Source organism: Channa argus, chromosome 7 (assembly GCF_033026475.1).
Source record: "Channa argus isolate prfri chromosome 7, Channa argus male v1.0, whole genome shotgun sequence".
Lineage (NCBI taxonomy): Eukaryota > Metazoa > Chordata > Actinopteri > Anabantiformes > Channidae > Channa > Channa argus.
The window spans coordinates 11505914-11526814 of NC_090203.1; the positions used below are offsets into that span (position 1 = coordinate 11505914).

Here is a 20901-nt window from a genome sequence, read left to right on the forward strand (position 1 = left end):
GTGACCTGGTAACGTAGGGCCTTGGTTATGTGGCTTCATGGACTTGGAATGTAGCACATGCAGAATGCGGAGACTCAAAGTTGAAATGTAAATGTGCATGATCCATTTGTGCTTTGAGTAACAGTTAAAGTGAAATAATAGAAAAACGGAACAGAAAGGGGGCAGCACTGTGATAAAGTTGTTAGCACTGCCATCTCACAGCTACAAGGTCTGCAGTTTGAATCCAGCTGAACCCCTCCCCCCATGACCCTGAACAGGATAGGCGGGTAAATAACTTTCAGCAGCCTCTTCTACCATCTGTCTGCCATGAGGTAAATTTCAACCTTCACCATACAAATCAAAGTATAACTTACTTAATTTTTAATGGAAACTGGGGAAATTAAACAAAACCTTAATTAGTCCAAGACTTTGTCTTATTAAAGTTAGAATAAATTAGGCTAAACCTAATTTCTGAGTTGTAAAACTACAAAAATTAGGGCATGTCGTTAATTGAAGGAGAAAACAAAATGAGGCCAGTGAGAAAATAAAATAAAAGATGAATAAATGAAACACAATATATTATGCATCGCACATTAAGGTAATATAAATGTTCCTTTAGCGTCACAAGTTACAAAAATGTTCCAGTGTATTTAGAAAGTTTAAACAATTAACGTTATATTAAAGCAAACATTTGCATCCTTCTTGATACATTAATTAACTTTAAATTCTGATGAAGGAACATTTGTACTAACACAATGTGAGTTGAATATTAGGTTGATGAAAAAATGTCTTTGTTTTACTCTTTTTGCTATTTTGAAATAAAATTATGCAATTTTTGCACTATGCTATAATTACTTTTGCCAGTTTATTTGTCTTATTTTCTTAATGTGCATATAAATGATTGGACTCTTACTTATTGTCAGATGAACAGATGATTGTTTAACATCAGAGGCATGAAAAAGAAATAGTTCACAAATCAGAACAGAGACAGATAATGAGGAAGCTTACTATAGTTTTATTTAGGTTATGAAAGTATTTTTTTTCCTCACAAATCTCGACTGACTTTATTGACAGTATTAAACTTATTTTGAATTTTGAGTTGTATATTTTACATATTTATAATGATTAAACAGAATAATTATATAAACAAAATTTATTTTTATTAAAGGTACCGAAGACAGATTTACATACTTTAGCCACAAACCAATAAGTATAATTGGATAATTTGCCTTTGTAAATGAATGAATAAGTTTGCTTAATTTGGTTCACTTTAGAATTTGTATGAAAAACTGATCATGTTTTAGTTCAGATTTATGCAGAAAAGAAAAAAATTCTGAAAGGTTCACAAACTTTCAAGCATGAGAAATACATACAAATGGCTGAAGGCAGCACACATACAATATTATACTTCCTTAAATAGCTCACTGTACCTTTAACAGATATTTATAGAAGTAACTGTATCTCTTCTCACTGTAGCTGCAGCTCTAAAGCACATCCATGTGGACAGACTGATGTAACGCTGCTCTGCACATGTGGTCTAAGCCACTCCTGCTCAAACTCACAGGAAGTGAAATGTGGAACCGCAACTGAAGAAAGACAAGAAAAGGTTACTCATCGGGAGAGTTTTTATCACACTGCTGCCAAAACAAGGTAGGGAAATTCTCTCGTCAAGAAGATGTTTTCTATAACCCCATTTGTGTTTGTGTATATATAAAAAAAACGCAAAAAACCCTGCACAGCTGTGGCTGTGTCAGACTTTGTCCCTTCATATACACTCTTTACTCTGCTTCATGTAACTCATGGAAAAACATGGCAAAAGAAGTTAAGTGACTAGGTTTTCTGCAGTAAGAGAAGTTTAGGTCTGTAAAAGGTTTTGATTCTTTTGATTTGACTTACAGTCTTTGTTTTCACTCTAGGAATGCTGGGTGATGGCTGCTCTCAGAGCCCTTCTCACTCTTTCCATCTGGCTCCTGTTCGGTCATCAAACGCTTGCTAAAAACGACGCTCCCTGCCTGCTCTCCAAATGGAACAATGGCTACTACACCTTCCTCAACCGCCACCTTCCCGGTGGAACTCCCGCTTCTCTCGACCAAAACGAGTGGGAGAAATACATCCAGACTAGGGGCTGTGACAGACCAACACAGTCCTTCCTTCACCCAGCAGACCTGGAAAGGGTGAAGGATGTGTGCACCAACAGGGGAGGGAAGGTGTACAAGGAGAACCTCTGCATCAGCCAGCAGCCGTTCACGTTTGTCACAGTGAGGAGTATAATAGGAACCTGCGGAATCAAGAGCGTCAAGAAGGAGACTAAACATCTGATCCTGGCCTGTGAGCTGCTGGAGAATCAGTGCCTGCCAGTCCACTTTGAGGGAAACCCTGGAAATGAAAAGCCTAATAACAATGCCAAGGGCTGCCAGGACCCAAAGAGTGGGGCTCCCAGCTTTAAAGTCAAGTGGCTCTGGTTGTTGTCTGCCCCTCTTCTTATTATTATTTTTAGATAATAACTTTTTACAACAATTATGTTTTTTTTTTTTTATATCAGGGGACATTTTGCTCTTCTGGGTCTTACACACATTTACGCAGAACCTGTAAGACTTGACACTTCACTGGTTTCAAAACAGTATTAAGTATCACCAACATATCAACCACAAGTTTTAGAAGAATTTCATTTTTTAGAATACATTTTAATAACAAAAGTTCCTATGATTACATGCTTGAGCTTATGTATCTCTGTTTGTTTATTGTGACTGCCTCTGTGAAGATTTGTGCTTCTAATTTCATTTTGTTACAGTTTTGAGCAGGAATTCATTCATTAAATTCAATTTGTTGTTTTTCATGAAAAAGGATTTTTGTGATAAAACTTTCAATCCCCCAACTATGATAAATGTTTTGGTTTTTTTCACAAATGTTTGCTTGATTTTTGGACCATATATGTGTGCATAATGCTTTGGGTCCATTTGGAGCTGACTCCACTATAACTCTTATTATTATTATTATGTGACGGCTCACATGGTTTATCTTATTCACCACTTCAGCCACAAAAAGCTGCTGAAATAAGAGACCAAACTCTGCTTTACTGGGTGATGTGACAGGATTTTCTGAATCGAAAAATAAACCCATTAAACCTTCACTGTACCACTTCATTGTACCATCAATAATGGTACAGTGTTTCTAGAAGATTAAAGTCTATGGATGAAATGCAACTGAAGGAATGAACAGATTCAGTCTGACAGCAGTTGAAAAGGAAATTTTCAAAACTTTCTTATTTCATAAAAGAAAAACAATGTTTAGAGCCTATTACGAATAGTGGAATATTTAAATATTAAGTGGGTTTCCCTTTTGGATGGAGCTGCCTTGAGATACAAGATGAATGTGTAAACTGAGAAAGTAGTAAAAGTGTAAAATAGTCAGACATTGGGATTTTTTTTTTACAAGTAGCTTGGAGCTGCTGGTCTCAACTTAAAATAAAGTACTTCAATTCCTTCTAATGCCAAACCTAAATATTCTTTACTCTTTAAATGTGTCGTCAGACTCAACTTGGCACTGACTCAGCTGACATTACTTGAGGCCCATTTTCTGATTTCATGCAGAAGCACTCCCAACCAGCACAGAACTATTTACTGAAATTCATCACATCAGGATGACATATAGTTGAATGGTCAAAGAATTTACAAAATAGTTTAACCCAAGGCCACTTCACAAGACGAGGTATAAACATCAGCTTTACTGTCAGTCATCCAGATGAAGTTGTATGGTGGGAGAGTCATGGCATCTGGACTTGTTTCTTCATAGGCTGAAAACTTTCACTGCTCATTGAACTAAAAGAGTAGAACAAAACACCCCTTTTAAAAAAAATGCAGTGACTTCCACCAACTTTCCTTATGCTGATGAAGCTGTTTTGAAGTCCAGTTGCCATGACTCAATGTCTAGTGTCATATGCAATATAAACAAATGCATTTCCACCAGCTAATCACTACATAGTGACGCTGAAGTCTTTGGGGGATTTAGCTGTTTTGCCCAGTAGCTGACCCCAGTCTTTCACCTAGTACCTTCATAGTTGTCTATGCTTGTAACCTTCACCTAACCTTGTTTCTAAACCAAGTCTTAAAATACAAAAACTGGAGGCCAACATGTAATATATCACTCTACAGGTGTCACTTTCAAATTGCTTCTCTCTCTCAAACACACACACGCACACACACACACACACAAACACACACATTTCCAACTCTTTTCTGGGCAAACTTGGCACCTGTCCCCACAGTGAATTGAGCTGGTTGGTGTGTGCAGTCATGCAAAAGGGACAGGAATAAACACTAACAACAATAGATTGATCAGTTACAGCAGGTCAGTGTAGGCATTAGTGGGGGCTAGTGTCCCTCGTGTGAGGCCAGGAAGTCCGATTCCACGTAAGCAGATGTGATACCACGTGTGTCACCACCAGATGGCAGGAGAGCTAGTTCTTACTTATCATAGGAGCCATTTGACAGAAATGAACCTCAGCCAGAATCTTGGAAAAGACCACATATCTGTTATGTGTTTTATAGTTTATTTGCAAACATACAGTTTCTTTTCTATGACTATTTTAGCGCAGTGAAGCTCAATGCATCAATTGAAAAGTGTCTGAGCTGGTAGTACCACTTCCAGGTGATCCCTTTGGAGACAAATGCAGTGATGATCCTTGCAAAACATTTTACATCCCTTTCCCTTACATTCCCTTTTTACATCCTTTTCTCTGTAGATTCTGAGGTTTTTCTGCTGCGGAAACAGGGGAGCACAGATGGTTTAAAGTTTAAAATTCAGCTTTCTGTTTTATTTTCTTATCTATTCATTTTTTTCTCAATAAGATCTTGAAGAAATCACAGGATGCATTTTTCTGTTTTCTGTCCAGAGGCACCAGAAAACGATATTTCTGCTGAGTGCTGCTCAAGACAATGACACACATAAATGTGTTTCCAAATCGGTTGAACTCCAGTAAATTATTTAATTATGGACATACCTAATGTATGACTTCATCGGGTCTCCCACACACTCACATCTATATGAATGTATTTTGTCAGGTCATGTACACAAAAGCAGACATTCAGACACATAAGCATTAACACACACACGCACACACACTGACTGCTGAGATACACAAACAATTGTGGACTCGGGGGTGAAGAGGAAAAGCTGTAGCAGAATAAAAGAATGAGTGCAGAGTGAGAGGTAGTGTGAGGGTGGAGGGGCCAGAGCAGAAGGCAGATTGATACAATAAAACTACGACTGCACTTTTATTGAACCTTTTTAGGGTGTTTGGAAAAACAAAACACATGAAATAAGGTGAAAAGGCAGATAAAGTATGGGAACCAGTGATTGTTTTTCTTCTCAGCTTTCTCTCATTCCCCTCTTTTCTTACTGTACTTCACCCAATGTGTCTCAACCTACTTCAGTTCCTTTGTTTACATGTCGACCTCCCTTTTCTCCTCTCTTCTTCTCAGCTCTTCCTCTTTTGTTTTCTCTTGTTTTCCTGTCAAGTGTATAGCAATCCAGCATCACTGAGCCCATGCAATCCTGTTTTACACTGTTTTTGTCTCATAGCATTTCAGAGGGGCCAACAAGCTCAATAAACTGAGACAGAAGACAAACTGCAAAAACAAACAAGACTATATTAAAGACAACTCTATAAAGTAACCTTTGAAGTCTGTCAAGCACTTCTGCTTCCAAATCTAATATCTCCAAACTCCCTCTCTATACAAACCAACTCATAACAAATGAGCACAATAATTAGAACCAAAAACACTCAGGGGGAGGGGAGAGGAGAGCAGACAAGGACAAAAGGATCTGACTGTGTATAATACAGACGTCTGGCATGTAGCGGTTTAGTGTACACAAGGAGACTCAGCTCGAGTCTCTCTCTCTCTCTCTCTCTCTCTCAGACACACACTCACACACAAACACACACACAGTCCACTAGGATTTTCTGATGTTTTAAATCCAAACTTCCAGGAGAATATGACGTGGTGCGTGTGTGGGAAAGGCAGTTAAGTCATAATTTGTGTCTGATGTGTTCTATTTCCTGATTCCTGTAAGATATGACTTTGGATATGATATTTGAGAAACATAATAAATGAGTAACAAATGTCTTGTGAGGAAACATTTCAACCCACAGACGTTCACATTCACAGTAGGCTTGGGCCCATCTTGCATTGAAACAAAGAACTTTCACCCCCATTTTTCAGGATTTTGATTTTGGCATGCATTCACAATAAAACACAAGGACACACTCCTGCACATGCAGACTAAATCACATTCACCTTTAAGCCTCCATTCTCTTTCTCAGCTCCTCTCTGCTCAGATCTGCCTCTCATTTCAATGAATGTAGTTAAACGCTGCCATCTTCTCTGCTTTAATCAAACCCACATGGTTTGGTGCGTCAACATGCCAGTAGCCCACACTGCAGCGCACACACTGGACTGTGAATGTGTGTCACCATTGCTGTTTATTGTATAACCTGTTTTGCCCGTCACACTGAACCACACAGAGATTTGGCTCATAAATCTTTAAAGTGCAAGATGTTTTTTTGCCTGTCAGTACGTTGTTTTTAGAGGCCTGAAGAGATTCAACTGTCCAGCACGTCTCAGAAAAGTGCAAAGATAACAAAGCACCACTTAGTGTCACAGAACTGTTTTTCTCCCCTTCCTGTTCTGTTAATCTTCCCTAAACTTTTCACATTTAATTTACACTCTCCTGGGAAAGTTTCGACAATTACATTGTCACAGAGTTAAATCATAAGAGAAGGATACAGTGATCTGAGGCACTTCAGTGCATGTGCACTTCTTTCAAAGTGGCTTCCTCTGAGGCTAAAGGCCAGTGATAATGACTTCCAGGAGTTGGCAATGAGGAAGGCCAGGGTTAAGTTCAGATCTGGGATTACCAGGGTTACTGGGGTCAATGTTTTTACTGGAGGTCATCTGGATGATAAAGTGAAGAATGCCACTGAAGTGTGACTTTACTATGGGATGATCCTGCTCATATGCACTCATGTGCACAAGTTGTGACATGTGCAGACAAGTTGCTTCTATTAAAAAAACTGGGATGGAAACAATAATTTAATAAGAGTCACAACTGTATTAGCACCAAACTAAACATACTGCATATGTTGCATGAACTTTAAGGTGGCGCATGTATTCCACATCCAGATGATGGTTTGATAATAGGACAATAAATAATCTGACCGTCCAGTTATTCCACAGATAAGGTTCGAATTTGTGTCATTTAATGAGGAGAGGAAATAGGAAACAACAACCCACACAAAAGGAAGTGAGCTTGCAGATATAAAGGTTCACTGCAGTGAGAGTTGATACAAGCTCCAGCATGATTTGAATGAGCCACAGGTCTTAAAAACACAAAGAGGGAGAGAAAGAGAGAGAGAGAAGTATAGCTAATTATGGTGTTCGGCTAGTGATTTAACTGGATTTGGATTTCAGTCTTTTTGAAGGATTAACTTCTAGTTTTATAAGTTACAACAGCAGGACAAACATAAAATGATTGAATATGGTGAAGGAAGTATTGAAACTAAATTCTTAAGTAAAAGTGTAAAAAGTATTGGCCTAATTCTCTGCTACAAGTACCATTTCACATATTTAACTCAAGGAAAAGTATTAAGCAATACAGATTATGGTAAAAATGGCAAAACATACACAATAATTAAATAAAAATAAGGGTCAAAGTTCACTGTTGTTAAAGGTGAAGCTGATTTTAACCACAGGTGATTGACCCAAAATGATAAATGTATTTATTGTTGATATTGTTACATGTATAACATATAATATTTTATACTGAAACCACCAGTTGGTTTTAATGTCGTGGCTAATCAGTGTATTCAGTAGATTCAAAATGTCATGGCTGCAACTATATACATTTGGCATTGTTTATCAAAAAATATTGATTTATAAACAGATTAATGATATAATCTATAAAATTTCAGACAATAATTATCTGTTTTTTTTTCAGAGTCCAAGTCCAAGGGTTAATATTGCTGGTTTTGTCAAACCAACAATCCAACAATATTTCCTATGATACAAAATGTCAGTTCCTCAAGTTGGAGAAACTCAACAACAATCTCAATACCTGATGAATTAATTTTCTTTCAGTTGATTCCATAGCAAATCATTTTGGCAAAATTACGTAAATATCTGGATTTACAAAACTATCTTTTATAGTCTTTTTCTGGTGGTTTTGATATTTAGTATTGCTTCTAGTGTACAGTGTAGTGTGTTGGATAGAGCCAAACAATACTGTAAATATTTCACACTACATTTTGTTTTTCTTGGATGTTGTGCAGCCTGTAAATCTTCGAGTTGGTGATATCAATTACCAGCAAGGGTTGTGGTATGAGAAAAAACACAGAGTTGACAGAACTAAGGAAGTGAACAGTATAAGGGTGGATACTAGATGAAACATAACAAAATGCGATGAGTGAAATAAAGTTGGCAACAGAGGAGAAAACTAATACTTCTTACAGTCTCTCTTTACATATCTGTTGCTTTCATTATTTCACTGTTTCTCAACCTCTCCATCTCTGTCACTATCAGTTTGCCTTTGATCTCTCTTAGCTGACTTATTCTCCCTATCCTATTCTCCACAAAGAAAAAAAAAAGACTTGCACTCCAGTCTCTATGTTTCTCACTAACCTTCCCCCTTTTCTTTCTTCTCCATTCTATCCTATTCCCTTCTCCCACTCTTCAACATGCTTGAGGAATGTGTCAGAGCAGCACAAAAGAACAAAAGTCTGACAGGAGGAGGAGGAAGAAGAAAAGGAGGAGAATGGGGGGAGGTGGGAAGAGAAAATTGAGCATGAGGTAAAGGAGAGGCAGAAAGGAAAAACGAGGGAATGGAGGAAAAGAATGAGTAGAGAGAAAGGTTGAGAAGAGCAGAGCATGGTTCAGTGAATTTGAATGCAGAGCAGTGTTTTGTCATCACATGTTGACATGCAGCATCACACACATTTTAGAGCTCTTTATCAAACCCTCCCATCTGAACCACATGATCACAAGATTGGCGATGCTGTAAATGCACTATAGTGCACAGCTGTCTGGCGAAATCAGTGGCCTTTGATGTATTTCTGGTTGTGTAATGGTAATATGCTAATTGCCTGTGGAGAGGCCGAAGATTAATTTCCTCAACACTATTCACCTCCACCGCTCTCTATTATAACCTTTGTGTTTACATCATCTTATTCAAGCTCGGGGAATGATCAATTTCCCTTCTCCCACCAAAGCAGCAAGTGACGTTAATACTGTGCTTTATACTATAGATTCTTATATTTGGCCTATCTCACCTGTAAATTATATTTTTAAATCACAGTTTTGTTATTCTAGAGCAAATATCTAAAGAGTTAACAAGTGCAAGTTTGATGCAAAAGTGAAAAACAATGGGACAAAGAGCTGATGGGAGATCGGCGTGGAAATTACAGCTCTGATATGGCTCTAATGCTTCCCCGCTGTTGTCTGGACCAGGAGGTACTTGTGAGGACATGCTGTGATTGCGGCATGGTGTGTGGCCAAAGGCGTGTGTGTGTATGTGTGTGTGTGTGTTGATGAAGAAAACAATGCGAACTAGCTTTCTTCACATTAAAAATCCCCGACAGGCAGATTCGAGGCTTTGGGTTTGGATACGGCTCTATGCGTAAAAGCGCATATCGCGTTACCAAATATCAATGTAAGGCTGTTAGTCACCTTTGCTAGTCAGTGTATCTTTGTTATAGGTCTGACACTGAGCCAGTGTATTAGTGTGTATGTGTAGGGCTTGTGTATGTGTAGGGCTATATATTTGCCCCCCACCATCTCCCTTTTCCACTAAGTCGCCCGGGTTACCTCATGCTAATTCGCTGTGTAGCGGATGGGATCATCCATCAAGAGTCAATAGTTAACGCCGGCTTTGTCCAACTGCTATCCATCATCGTGCGTGTGTACATGCGCGTGTATGTGTGTTCTTTATAGGAATACCTCCGACCCTTCAGGCCCCTGACCCTACCCTGAAGCCCAATTCTCAAATCCTCCGGCGTCTCCTCCTCCTCTTCCTCCCCCATCCCCTTTTCCTCCGTCTGAACAGCGGGGTGCGAAAACCGCAACCTGCGCAAGGTCCACCTCTTATTTTAATCTTTTTCTTTCTTTCTATCTACTTCCCTCGTGGGTCCGAGGTGTTTTCCCTCTGACGTAGGCTCCGTTTAATGGATAGCCCACCGGTCCAGGCCAGAAGCTGTATCCCATTACCACCGATTTTATTTTTAAGACAGGGCGGGAGGCTGGGGGTGAACTTATCCTCTGCGTCTCTCTCTCCCTCTTACAAACACACCCTCACACACAAACGCTCTGCCATCTATCCACTGTTCCAGTCTGACAGTTCACTGGTTCTTCCATGGAACTGCTCTGCCATGACGACACGTTCTTTACACAGACTGGCTTGGCTACATCCTTCTTATCTGAACTAATAGTGTTAATCTAACTGCAATCAGTCATTTAACCAAGGCATTAATGGCTGTATCACAATGGCAAAATATCCCAAATGCCTGAATATTTTATATGATATAAGAAAGGACCCGCAGGATCTCCTCCAAAGCGCACAGGACCTTAAAGGTGCGGTCACTTCGTCTGAATCAAGGTACGCGCTTGGATGCGAGGAGTCTGGCCCGGCAGCTGTGCACATTTTGCCTACAGGGGCGTGGTCAGCTTGGGGCACCCTGGACCTTTGATTGTATCTGTTGGCCTCCGGGGCGTGATCTTAGAGAAAGGGGCGTGTGCATCCCACAAGTATCATAGCGTTTGGTACCATTCATTTTAAGTGCAGCCGCTTGTAACGTGCAAGGAGCTCTGTCAATCGGTCACTCATCCCGGGAGGAGCGCAGAGGTAACTGACAGGCAGAGTCAAACCATCCCGTGCGTCTCCACACACTGACAAAATTCAAAAGAGACAACTGAAGCATTTTTGACGCACAGACTCGGACGTGGCATTTCACCTACAATAATCCGCACATACCTGCCGCTGAATATGGAGCGTAAAGTACCAGATTTCTCCGGAACCTGGGAAATGAAGAGCTCTGAAAACTTCGAAGAACTCTTAAAGGCGCTAGGTAAGAGATGGGAATTCTGATATAAAACACACACACACACAACATTGTCAAATGTGGAAGCGTAATCTTTGCGCAAGGGTCGTTTCTTGTGAATGATTTATTTCTGTGCATGATGACACAGATTAGATGCGTCAGCTCCAACTGTAGCTTTCTCAGCACATTGTGGGTCAAATCATTCTGTGTCCCTGCACCAGCGGGAATCACCCTCTGTACCGAATGAGCGGGGGGTCTTTGTCATTGAGCAGGACCAAAAGCTCGGTGCTTGGCCCCCAGCCAGCCTCACTCCGCTTTCTTTTTCCCTTTGGCCTCCCGTGCGAACACAATAGGGACAAACGGCGGCACATCTGTCTGTGTCACCGCCTCAGTATGTGTGTGTGTGTGTGTGTGTGTGTGTGTGTGTGTGTGTGTGTTGAAAACGACCGTTATGACACGATACAGTGCGGCTCATTCCCAAAATCTAAAGTGACAGTCCTGACTAAAAACAAACACCTGCTGCTGAGATTCACATTTGTCTGGTTATGCGCCACATCACTGGTGGAGGTGAATGGGTTGTCTGGACAGGGGTCTGTGTGTGCGTGCATGTGGGCGCGCGTAATCAGATTTGTCTGTCGTTAGCAGCCTATTCCCATTGCCTGCGCGCACCTGGGATTCCTACCATTACGAAGAGCAGAAGGGATATGACTGCACCAAACAAGGTCTCCTTTTCACTTAAGTCTCCATCTCTCTTTCACTCACTCACACACGCACTGCACTTAGGAAATAGTTGTCAAATGGCGCTATTGTTCTGAATATATAAAGACATAGAGCGGCACCGTGGAATTAGGCTACAATTTCCATGTTTGAACAAAAACAGCTTTTAAAGTTAAATCTTTTTTTAACTGATCCCCATCTCTTTCTGTAACTGTACATATGTATGTGAAACAAAGAGTGCGGTGCGGGGCTGTAAGAATGGGCACATTTACGAGATGATGAGATGGTACCGTGCGCAACAGACACGACGCGTTTGTTCCCACTTGTGCGGGCCCATGTTTTTCCATGCATTCAATTTTTTATTTTTTTTTGCATGCATATAAAACAGCATATGCACGCGTGTGTCCCCGTGAAATGTGCTTTTGAAGTTTGCCCAAGGGGACCGACCAGAAATGTGTATTAATGGAGGAGAAAGTGCAAGACGAATGCAGGTTGAATTATAATTAGGGACAGTTTTGTACCTAAGCCAATTCCCTCTCTCTCTCTCTCTTTCTCACACACACACACACACACACACACACACACACACACACACACACACACACACACACACACACACACACACACACGTTTCCCACTCTATGTTCCTGCAGTGTGTATCTGCAGTGGCATGACTGAAAGAGAGGAATGGCCCCTGACTTCACTGGAGGGCAGAGCACACAGCTGGACATAGCCTGCCATCACCCACTACCCTCCTACTTCCCCCTAGCCTACCCTCCTCTCCTCATTCCTGCTCCCCCTCCCTTCCCTCATATCCCAGTATCCTAAATGCTTCCTCTACCCTCTGCTCTTTGACCTTTGACCTTGACTCAGGCGGTCTTTCTGTGTGAGTGTGCCTCATGTGGTCAGATCTGTGGGTATTTAAGAATTTTCGTCACAGGTTTGCAAAGTCAGTTCAGGTCATTGCTAACCTCTAAGGGCTGGCAGTTACTTGAGAAGCTACACGGCTCCCAAATGGTCCACAGGCCAGCACTTGACTCCTGTGTCCGAGCCAACAGACTAGTGAGATGCAGAGGTCAGTCAGTGTCTGCAGGTCCACATTTTCCTCCTGTGGAGGTATATTTAAATCTAAGTATGGGGTTTGACTTAAGCCACTAATTCAACCACCCTTTAAAATGGATTTCAGTCATTTCATTATCAATTTATCTCTTTTGATAAAATGTTTAAACTTCTCAATTGGTGAAAAGTGCAACCGGTTTCGCAGAGCTCAAGGCAACATCTTAAAATTGTTTGTTTTGTCTGACCTATTATTTCGTACTCCTCATTTGTAGAAACAGAAACCAGCAAGTGTTTTTTTCTTCTGTAAAGGAAACTTTAGGAAACTGATGAATGAAAATTGGTGTATATTCATTTGTTGTTTATAACAGTGCATCATATTTTAAAAATAGATTAGATGAATAGAATAGATTAGAAAGAAAATTATTGTTTGTAATGAAACGAGTAGCTACAGCAGGTAAATACAGTGGAAATCCAGTGGTTTATAGCTATAGAGTAACATAAGCAAAATGATCTTTAAATGAATTGTACTACAGGGCATCTTGGAAGCACGTTCAACTATATAAAAAACATAAATAAGAAAAAATCAATACATCTATTAAAATGTTTCCTGCACAATATTGTTCTTACACTGAATTTTGTCAAACTTGCATGCAAGTCATCTACACACACTGATAGTATGACAATGTACAAACACACACTGCACTATGTATCCAGCACAGTCAGAGCATGTAGTGAATACCCTGGACATCCTGATGTCTGCTGAATGACTGTGCATTTCCCAGTGTATATATATTTACCCTTGGTGACAGGTGGGAATGTTTTAGAGGTCAGAAGTGCGAAACCCAAGTCGGCAGCAAATACACAGTGGACAACGTACACACACTTCTCCTAACACTTGGACAGAGATCTTCACACACCACACACAGACTGCTGACCCTCGTCTGTCCCACTCCCCCATCATCAGTTTTCCTCCTTCCCTTTTTCATCAGTATGGTATATACATTTAGAAATATTTTAGTTGCGTCAACGTGTTTAAATAAAAGTACTGTTGCAATATCTGAATCAAGAGTTTATAAATATAGGTAAATTTGTCAAAGAAAGAAAAAAAAATCCCAGTATACTTGTTGTAGCATTCTCTATATCCTGCTTTTATGCGTCTCCTGCCAGAAAGTTAAAGATCTTACAAGTTAAAGATGTGCAACCCATAATGTATTTTTCCAGAGAGTGGCTAGAATAATTTATCTGTATGTTTGAGCCTGTCACTAAGTGTGTGCATGCAAAGCTAATTAAGTCTGGAGGGAATTCAGATGTACTGGGCATGATTTTTCATATGACTTCATCTGCTCCTGTAACCTGGAGTGTGGTGTAGTAGAACACTGAACAAGCAGCACACAAGCACACACACGCAGTCTAAGGCCAAAGGCATAATTACACAAAAGTGTAGTTTGCATTTCTCCTTAGGGCTCTAAACCATGTGATAACTGTAGGTGTATACTGCTTGTAGAGGAATATTCATTCACAGTGGCCAAAACTAGGTGTATTGTCCTCCATTCGAACCTCTCATCTCTTCGTCACACAACTTCCTTCTTCAGTGATTTGGTCTTACATGTTTATGTTGTTTTAGGTGTGAACGTGATGCTGCGTAAGATTGCAGTGAAGGCAGCTTCCAAACCGCTGGTGGAGATCACTCAGGATGGAGAGACACTGTCCATTAAAACCTCAACCACAGTCCGCACCACGCACATCACCTTCACTGTGGGGCAGGAGTTCAATGAGACCACCGTGGACGGACAGGCCTGCGTGGTATACAAAATATAATAAAACACACAAACATGTCCCTACAAATTCACTTTTACTTTCTCATACAGATGTAATGAGCATATGGGAATGGAGCTGTCCAGATTACGTCAGCCTGTTTAATTTGGCGTTTCATTATATTTGGACTGATATCATATCTTTACCCCTCCCTTGGTCTCTAAAGGCCTATCAGGCTACACTTTGTTCCTTCACACTCTCTACAGCCCCTTTCAACTTCCCATCTTTCCTCTTTCCCCCCTTCTTGCCCTTTGTCCCTCCCTAATTCTCCCCTTTTGCTCTCCCCATTTTCCCATAGATGGCCTCTGTTTGGCCGTCTCCAAAGCAAACACATGCTACTAGCCAGCACTACTAATGATGAGCGCATCACAAGTTATCACCACTTAGTGAACGCCCTGTTCCTTTTTTCCTCTCTCTCCATTAGCTACTCCGTCTTTATCTCCTATCCATCTAATAAGGATTTAATTCACCTCTCTTTCTTTGTCCTCAGAGTTTCCCTCGCTGGGAAACAGACAGTAAGATCAGCTGTGAGCAGACTTTGCAGAAAGGAGAGGGGCCTAAGACATCCTGGACCAGAGAGATCACCAACGACGGCAAACTGATCCTGGTAAAACAAAAAAATAATCCTTTAAGAGGAAGTTTGAATCCAACAATGTTAATGCTTTACTGTAGATTACAGACCACAATTTACAGTATAATTATGATCTTATACAGAGTATAAGGAAAATATAGAGGAAATATAGAGGAAAATATTTAACTACATATAGAAGTTTAGACTTGGGCCTGAGCCAGGCAAGAGTTACTAAATGATTTTTACATTGTTATAATTGGGATTTTAGATTTGACTTTGAATATTTTCACTTCTCCCAGAGAAAAACATTTAAACATTTTCAGAGTTTAAGAATCAGTTGACAAAAAGCTTTTTTCTTTTTTCAACCCTATTTAAAAACAGAATAATGAAATTAAAGTAGCCTGTAGTTAATACCCTGTCAACCTTAAAAATGTGTTGGTGTAATGTTTGTTCTATATCAAAACAAAATTATTAATTCTATTGTAATGTCTTGCCATCTTTTTTAACACTTCCTATTAAAAAAAAACACACCCACTAAACTTACACTTGTGATATATATATTTTTTATGTATCTCTCTTTCTTATTACTCTTAATTTAAACTCCTAGTGTTCTGCCCTTGTATGTAGGTTTTTGCTAACCAATAAGAATTTCATTGGTACTTGAAGATTTAATCAGCTCGAAGTCTAAAGTATTGTCTATAAATCACATAATTATATGACTGTATTTAGATTACAATAATAGCTGTAACATTACTGTTTATTTCTGGCATTGTCTGGTGGGATACCAGCATGAGATACCAGCTGACACAAGCTTAAGATTATGAGTTTACAAACAGCATATGATTAAGTTTAAAACAGGACAGGTCATAGACAAATCAATGTTTTTTTAAATTACTTCTAAAAAATAATGTTAGAAGTAATTTAAAAAAGTATTTGATCCATGTAATAGTTTTTTTTATCCATGTAATAGTATAACTGTCCAAATAGAGATGGCACATGCATCCTACACTGCCAATCTCTGCAATAAATAGTTTTTAAAAACTAACAAAACTAGAGAGAACAAGTATTTATTAGGCAACTGTTGCTCAAAGGTTGTCATTAAGTTCCAATCTAAATTATTCATATCTTCATCAATGCCCATACAGAAACTATAAACCAACAATGAACTGTCTCTTCTCAAGGGAAATTCCTGTCAGACTGTAGCCTGGATTGCTTCATTCATCTATGCAGTTGTCCAAAAATCAATAAGCGACACTTCCGCTGACACTGCGGCACAGAGGCCGGCGTCTGCCGGACCAAGTGCAGCACTCAGCGGGCACACTGCTGGCTAGGGTCGGGAGGTAATTTAAGTAGAAAAAAGGAAAACTACCGTTAGTTAGTTGACAGAAGCCAACATCAACCACAGCTGTCCAGCCGTCAAGGTACTAAAACCATTGAGTTCGACAAGATTTAGAGTAACTGGGTTTGATAAGGTTTCCCACGTAAACCCCGATAACTGTTTTATTAGTATAACTGGTCGTACTCATGGAAACAAATGCTCCCACTGATGCAAACAGTACAGCGTCGATTCCGGCGTCTGCAAGGCTGAATGCCGCATTCAGCAGAGATGCTGATAGCCAGGCTCACGAGGTGTGTTGAAGAGTAAATGGAGAACTATGACCCTTTGGACCTATCCAACCTCACCTTCATCTGCCCAACTATCAATACGAACCCGAAGCAGCGACACTGTCATCGGCTGAGCCACTTATCACTCATTCATAACTGTTGCTGAATTTATATATCACAGAGACTAATGTTAGCAGGCAGCTGCATGCTAACTAGCCTCCTCTAAGAACGGTGGCTAACGCTGTCATGCTAATGTAGCTGCTTAACTGATGTTTTCTCAACTAAGACACAATAAACATAGATTGACATGAAACAAACTACATAACAATAATAAATCAAGATTATAAGTTTGAATATGAACTCAGCTGCACATTAGCCAGAATGTTCCCTGGAGGTTCTGCTAGCATGTTAGCTCCACCTTGTTTACATTAAGCGGTCAGAGTTCAAAAGTCACAGCCCTCTGATTGGGTGAAGGAACAGCGATGTGATTGGCTAATACGCGTTTGAATTTTTATATATTTTCGTTTTTTTTCTAAAACAAGTTTGTACTTGAAAGAGTGTCTTTGTGCCTAAGAATTTACGAATGTGATTTTGCACAAATACAAGTAAATGTTTAATTTCACTGCAACAAAATTTAAAATCTTATTTGCATCTTACTGCTACATTTTTAAATCATAAAATACAGATGCAAATAATTATTTCAGCGAATTAACTCCATCTAAGAAGCCAATCCAGTCTGTAGTGTGACTAAGATTCCCCTGTGAGAAGACAATTAATTTATACTTTTGTTGTTTTTATAGCGATAGTAAAAAATTGATTTAGAAAATGGCAAAATGTATGCTTTCAGGCTTAGAAAATTCCCTTAAATGCCTAAATCACTGATTTTAGAAAATAGCAGCAGTGTAACTATTTCAGGTTTTCATAAATGGTTTTAGCCGAAACCAGTCTGTGACAATGACAATATGTTGGTCTTAACTACTGGTGATATTAAAATGACTCAATCCTGAATTATCATTTTGACTTGTTATACATCAGCAAAATGTATTTTAATGTTGTAACATGACAATAATATGATACTGTAGACAACTTGGGTGCATCCACCTTGAATATCCACTTTCTTCTCTCTTTTTCTCCAGACCATGACAGCAGATGATGTGGTTTGCACCAGAGTCTATGAACGACAATGAACAAGAGCCCTTCTCACTTTTTGCCCCTCTGCCCCCCTCTCCTGCATCACCACTTGCGTCACTAGCGGTCTATAGTTTTATTCCAGTATCTCTGTTAGCTTCACTATGTAATAAGTGTGGTATCTGTATGTGGTATGTCACATATCTACACAATGGTCTTTGCCTCTGAGTTTTCTGTTTGACTTTCCAGCTCTGCCAAACATGACCAGTTGGGTTTTAAACATGTTGTGATGTAAGTTTAATTTACTTCGTGACAGCTCATGTTATCGGCCTTGTGTGTATAGTTTGTGGATATGTAAACCAATCTATAAACTCCTCCAGTTTTAGATCAATTTTGATGTGTTTTGATCCCCTGTATTCCTTATCCTGTTCCAGATCATCAGGCTGTACTGAACTATGTCATGACAATGTTTTATATTTATTACTACACTAGAGTTAGATACAATACTACTAAGGTTTTTACTTTGTTTCTTATATACCAAATGGGATCAACACTTTCTATGGGACAACATTAAAGCATGACTTTAAATGAGCTTGAAACTGACTTGTTTTTCTCTATTAAAAGCCATTAGGGGCATAAAAATATTTACCAGTGCATGTGTTTTATGGTTTGTGATTGTAGCTGCGGAATATGTGCACATTAGATGGCTCCAACTTATTTTAGGCTTTCTGTCAGCTGTCTGCAACTAGAATAACTTGCCTGTCCCCTCCCCTTCAGACTCCTCCTCAATTTTTCTGTCCTTCGATCTTTTCCCTCCCTCCCTGTCCCTCTGAGCAGTTGGACATTTTGGGATTCTTGCTTTATTGTTGGAGGTAGAGGAGAAGATATCATGAAATGACACTCTCCTGTCTATATTCAAAGGTGCCAGAAGTGCACAAACTCATTATTCCATTAAAAAACAGTACCTAAACCCTAAACAGTACTTCTTTACAAGTGCCACATAACAATATCCGGTTCTGGTTCCTGCAGAAATCTAAAATCTAAAAAATGCCTTGTGAAATTTAATCAATTTGGAGATTCAATGAGAGAATGCTGGTGAATAGACTTTGCTACCTTTGGACAGAGCCAAATAAGCTGTTTCCAATGTTTTCATTTTTTATGCTAAGCTAAGTGAACCTAGCTAGTGTTTTATTAGCAATGTTTTTACTATTGGGACTTTATTGGCAGGACAGTGGTATCGATCTTTTCATCCAATGCTCTGTAAGAAAGCGAATAATCACATATCCTAAAATGTTTAAACAGCAGGAAATAGCAACTGGATTACAGGGTCAAACTGATTGACAGCAGATGTGGTTAACAAGGAGTGGCCTGTTAAAGGACCTGGAAATGGAAAAGTGTCCAGGGAGAAAGATGAATGACCGTAGGTTCGGACATGCACACGCAAACATACAGATATACAGCAATAAAAAATTCAATATTCCTGAAATAAGAATTACAGTGATGCTAAAACAGTTGTCTTTTTGGAAAAATATTTGCCCTGCAGCTGTGCATAGTTAGTGTGTGACCCCAATAAAGTCCTTTTCTCTGCCTCCTACCCTAATAAAAAAGGTAAATAACTACCCCTCCCACTCTGTTTATTATCCCCTGGGGCAGTTAAAGGCAGCTGTCTGGCCCCTTTCAAAAAGCTGGTCGGCTATGGCCCCCGGTAAAACACATACATTCACATGCCAAACTAAAAACACACATGGTGCGAACTCTTCCCACATAACATCAAACACTTACATTTTACACACAACTCCTAAAACAGCTAAGCCTTAGTCAAAAACTGAAAAGACAAACTCTTTGCTGCAGTAAGACCTCTAAAAACTCATTGAAGATGTGACACCTCGAGAAGGTCTAAGAAAACTGAGCACACCATCTCTCCTGTTTCTGGCATCCTGATTGCATTATTATGCCTCCAGGTTGCTGGTTTAGCAGAAACTGTAAGAAGGAGCAGACACTTGAAAAGGTTAGCAACATCAGGACAAACATACCTCACTCCTACACTTCCAGTAAGAGAAGGAATAAACAGGGTCAGGCTGGTGAAAAGGAAAAACACACCCACGTGCATACACACAAAATCAAAAACACCTGTATGATGAATGAATAGACCTACGTGAAGCTAGTGCACTTCATCCATCGAAATTATGCGGAAATCCAACATCCATTAACATGTCTAACAATGTTACCATAGGCACTTGGTAGATTTCAGAACAAAAACCAAACAAAGGCACTATTGATGTTAATGTGAGACCATTTTAGTTCGGGTGCCCTAGGGCCAGTGCTTAGTCAGGGTTCAGTTTAATAGATGACTTACAGTATGTGCAGGAGTGGTGGGGTGGTGTGGGGTGTATATGTCTGCATACTTGAGTGTATGTTACAAAAGGCAAGATGGGTGATTTGTGATCTGGTTGAAGCAATTATTGCCACACGAATCAAGTGAATTCTGGATTACATAATAGAGCTATGGGAGCATTGCAGACAAGTGCCCTACGGGTGGCAAGGAGGAGAGCATGATGGGTAAAATGGGGCACACCCACTGCATTTTCAATGCAGTATGTTGTTCTTCACGCACATGCATGTGACAGTGCTTACAGGTGGATGTCATTAAACACATACTGTACTGTCTCTGTACAGGATAATGATTTATACCCACACTCAACAGCAAGCTTGTAAAAACACTGTCATATGCATGATAATAAAGTGCACCACTCTCCTGTGGTGCAATTAGACCACCCAGGAACCTCAGAGGCTGCTTTTAAAAAACTGTCAGAATAGCACAAGCATTGCCTTCCCTGTACAGAAGAGGTTGATGTTTACCATTGTGTAGTATCAACAGTCCTGGGCCTTTGATGACGGATTTTCTGTTTTATGATGCCCGAGATTTTCTATAAGTGAAAGG

The 20901-nt window shown here is 39.8% G+C and overlaps 1 protein-coding gene and 1 long non-coding RNA gene across 2 annotated transcripts; both read left to right on the plus strand.

Moving 5' to 3' along the window:
- Positions 1–1156: 1156 nt before the first annotated feature.
- LOC137130947 (uncharacterized) lies at positions 1157–2878 on the plus strand. Its single transcript, XR_010914922.1, has 2 exons — positions 1157–1629; positions 1896–2878. It is a non-coding gene; the product is annotated as an uncharacterized lncRNA (long non-coding RNA).
- Positions 2879–10419: 7541 nt separating this feature from the next.
- On the plus strand, positions 10420–18552 carry crabp2a (cellular retinoic acid binding protein 2, a). The gene is made up of 4 exons (XM_067511432.1): positions 10420–11092; positions 14466–14644; positions 15147–15263; positions 17969–18552. The coding sequence occupies exons 1-4, from the start codon at positions 11011–11013 to the stop codon at positions 18017–18019; spliced, it is 429 nt and encodes a 142-aa protein (XP_067367533.1). The 5' UTR covers positions 10420–11010; the 3' UTR covers positions 18020–18552.
- The last annotated feature ends 2349 nt before the right edge of the window (positions 18553–20901 follow it).

Excerpts from the sequence above, each read along its gene's own strand:
- crabp2a (XM_067511432.1), top strand. The coding sequence starts at position 11,011 with ATGGAGCGTAAAGTACCAGATTTCTCCGGAACCTGGGAAATGAAGAGC. Across the intron at positions 11,093-14,465 it reads AGAACTCTTAAAGGCGCTAG|GTGTGAACGTGATGCTGCGT; the intron begins GTAAGAGATGGG and ends ATGTTGTTTTAG. Across the intron at positions 15,264-17,968 it reads ACGACGGCAAACTGATCCTG|ACCATGACAGCAGATGATGT; the intron begins GTAAAACAAAAA and ends CTTTTTCTCCAG.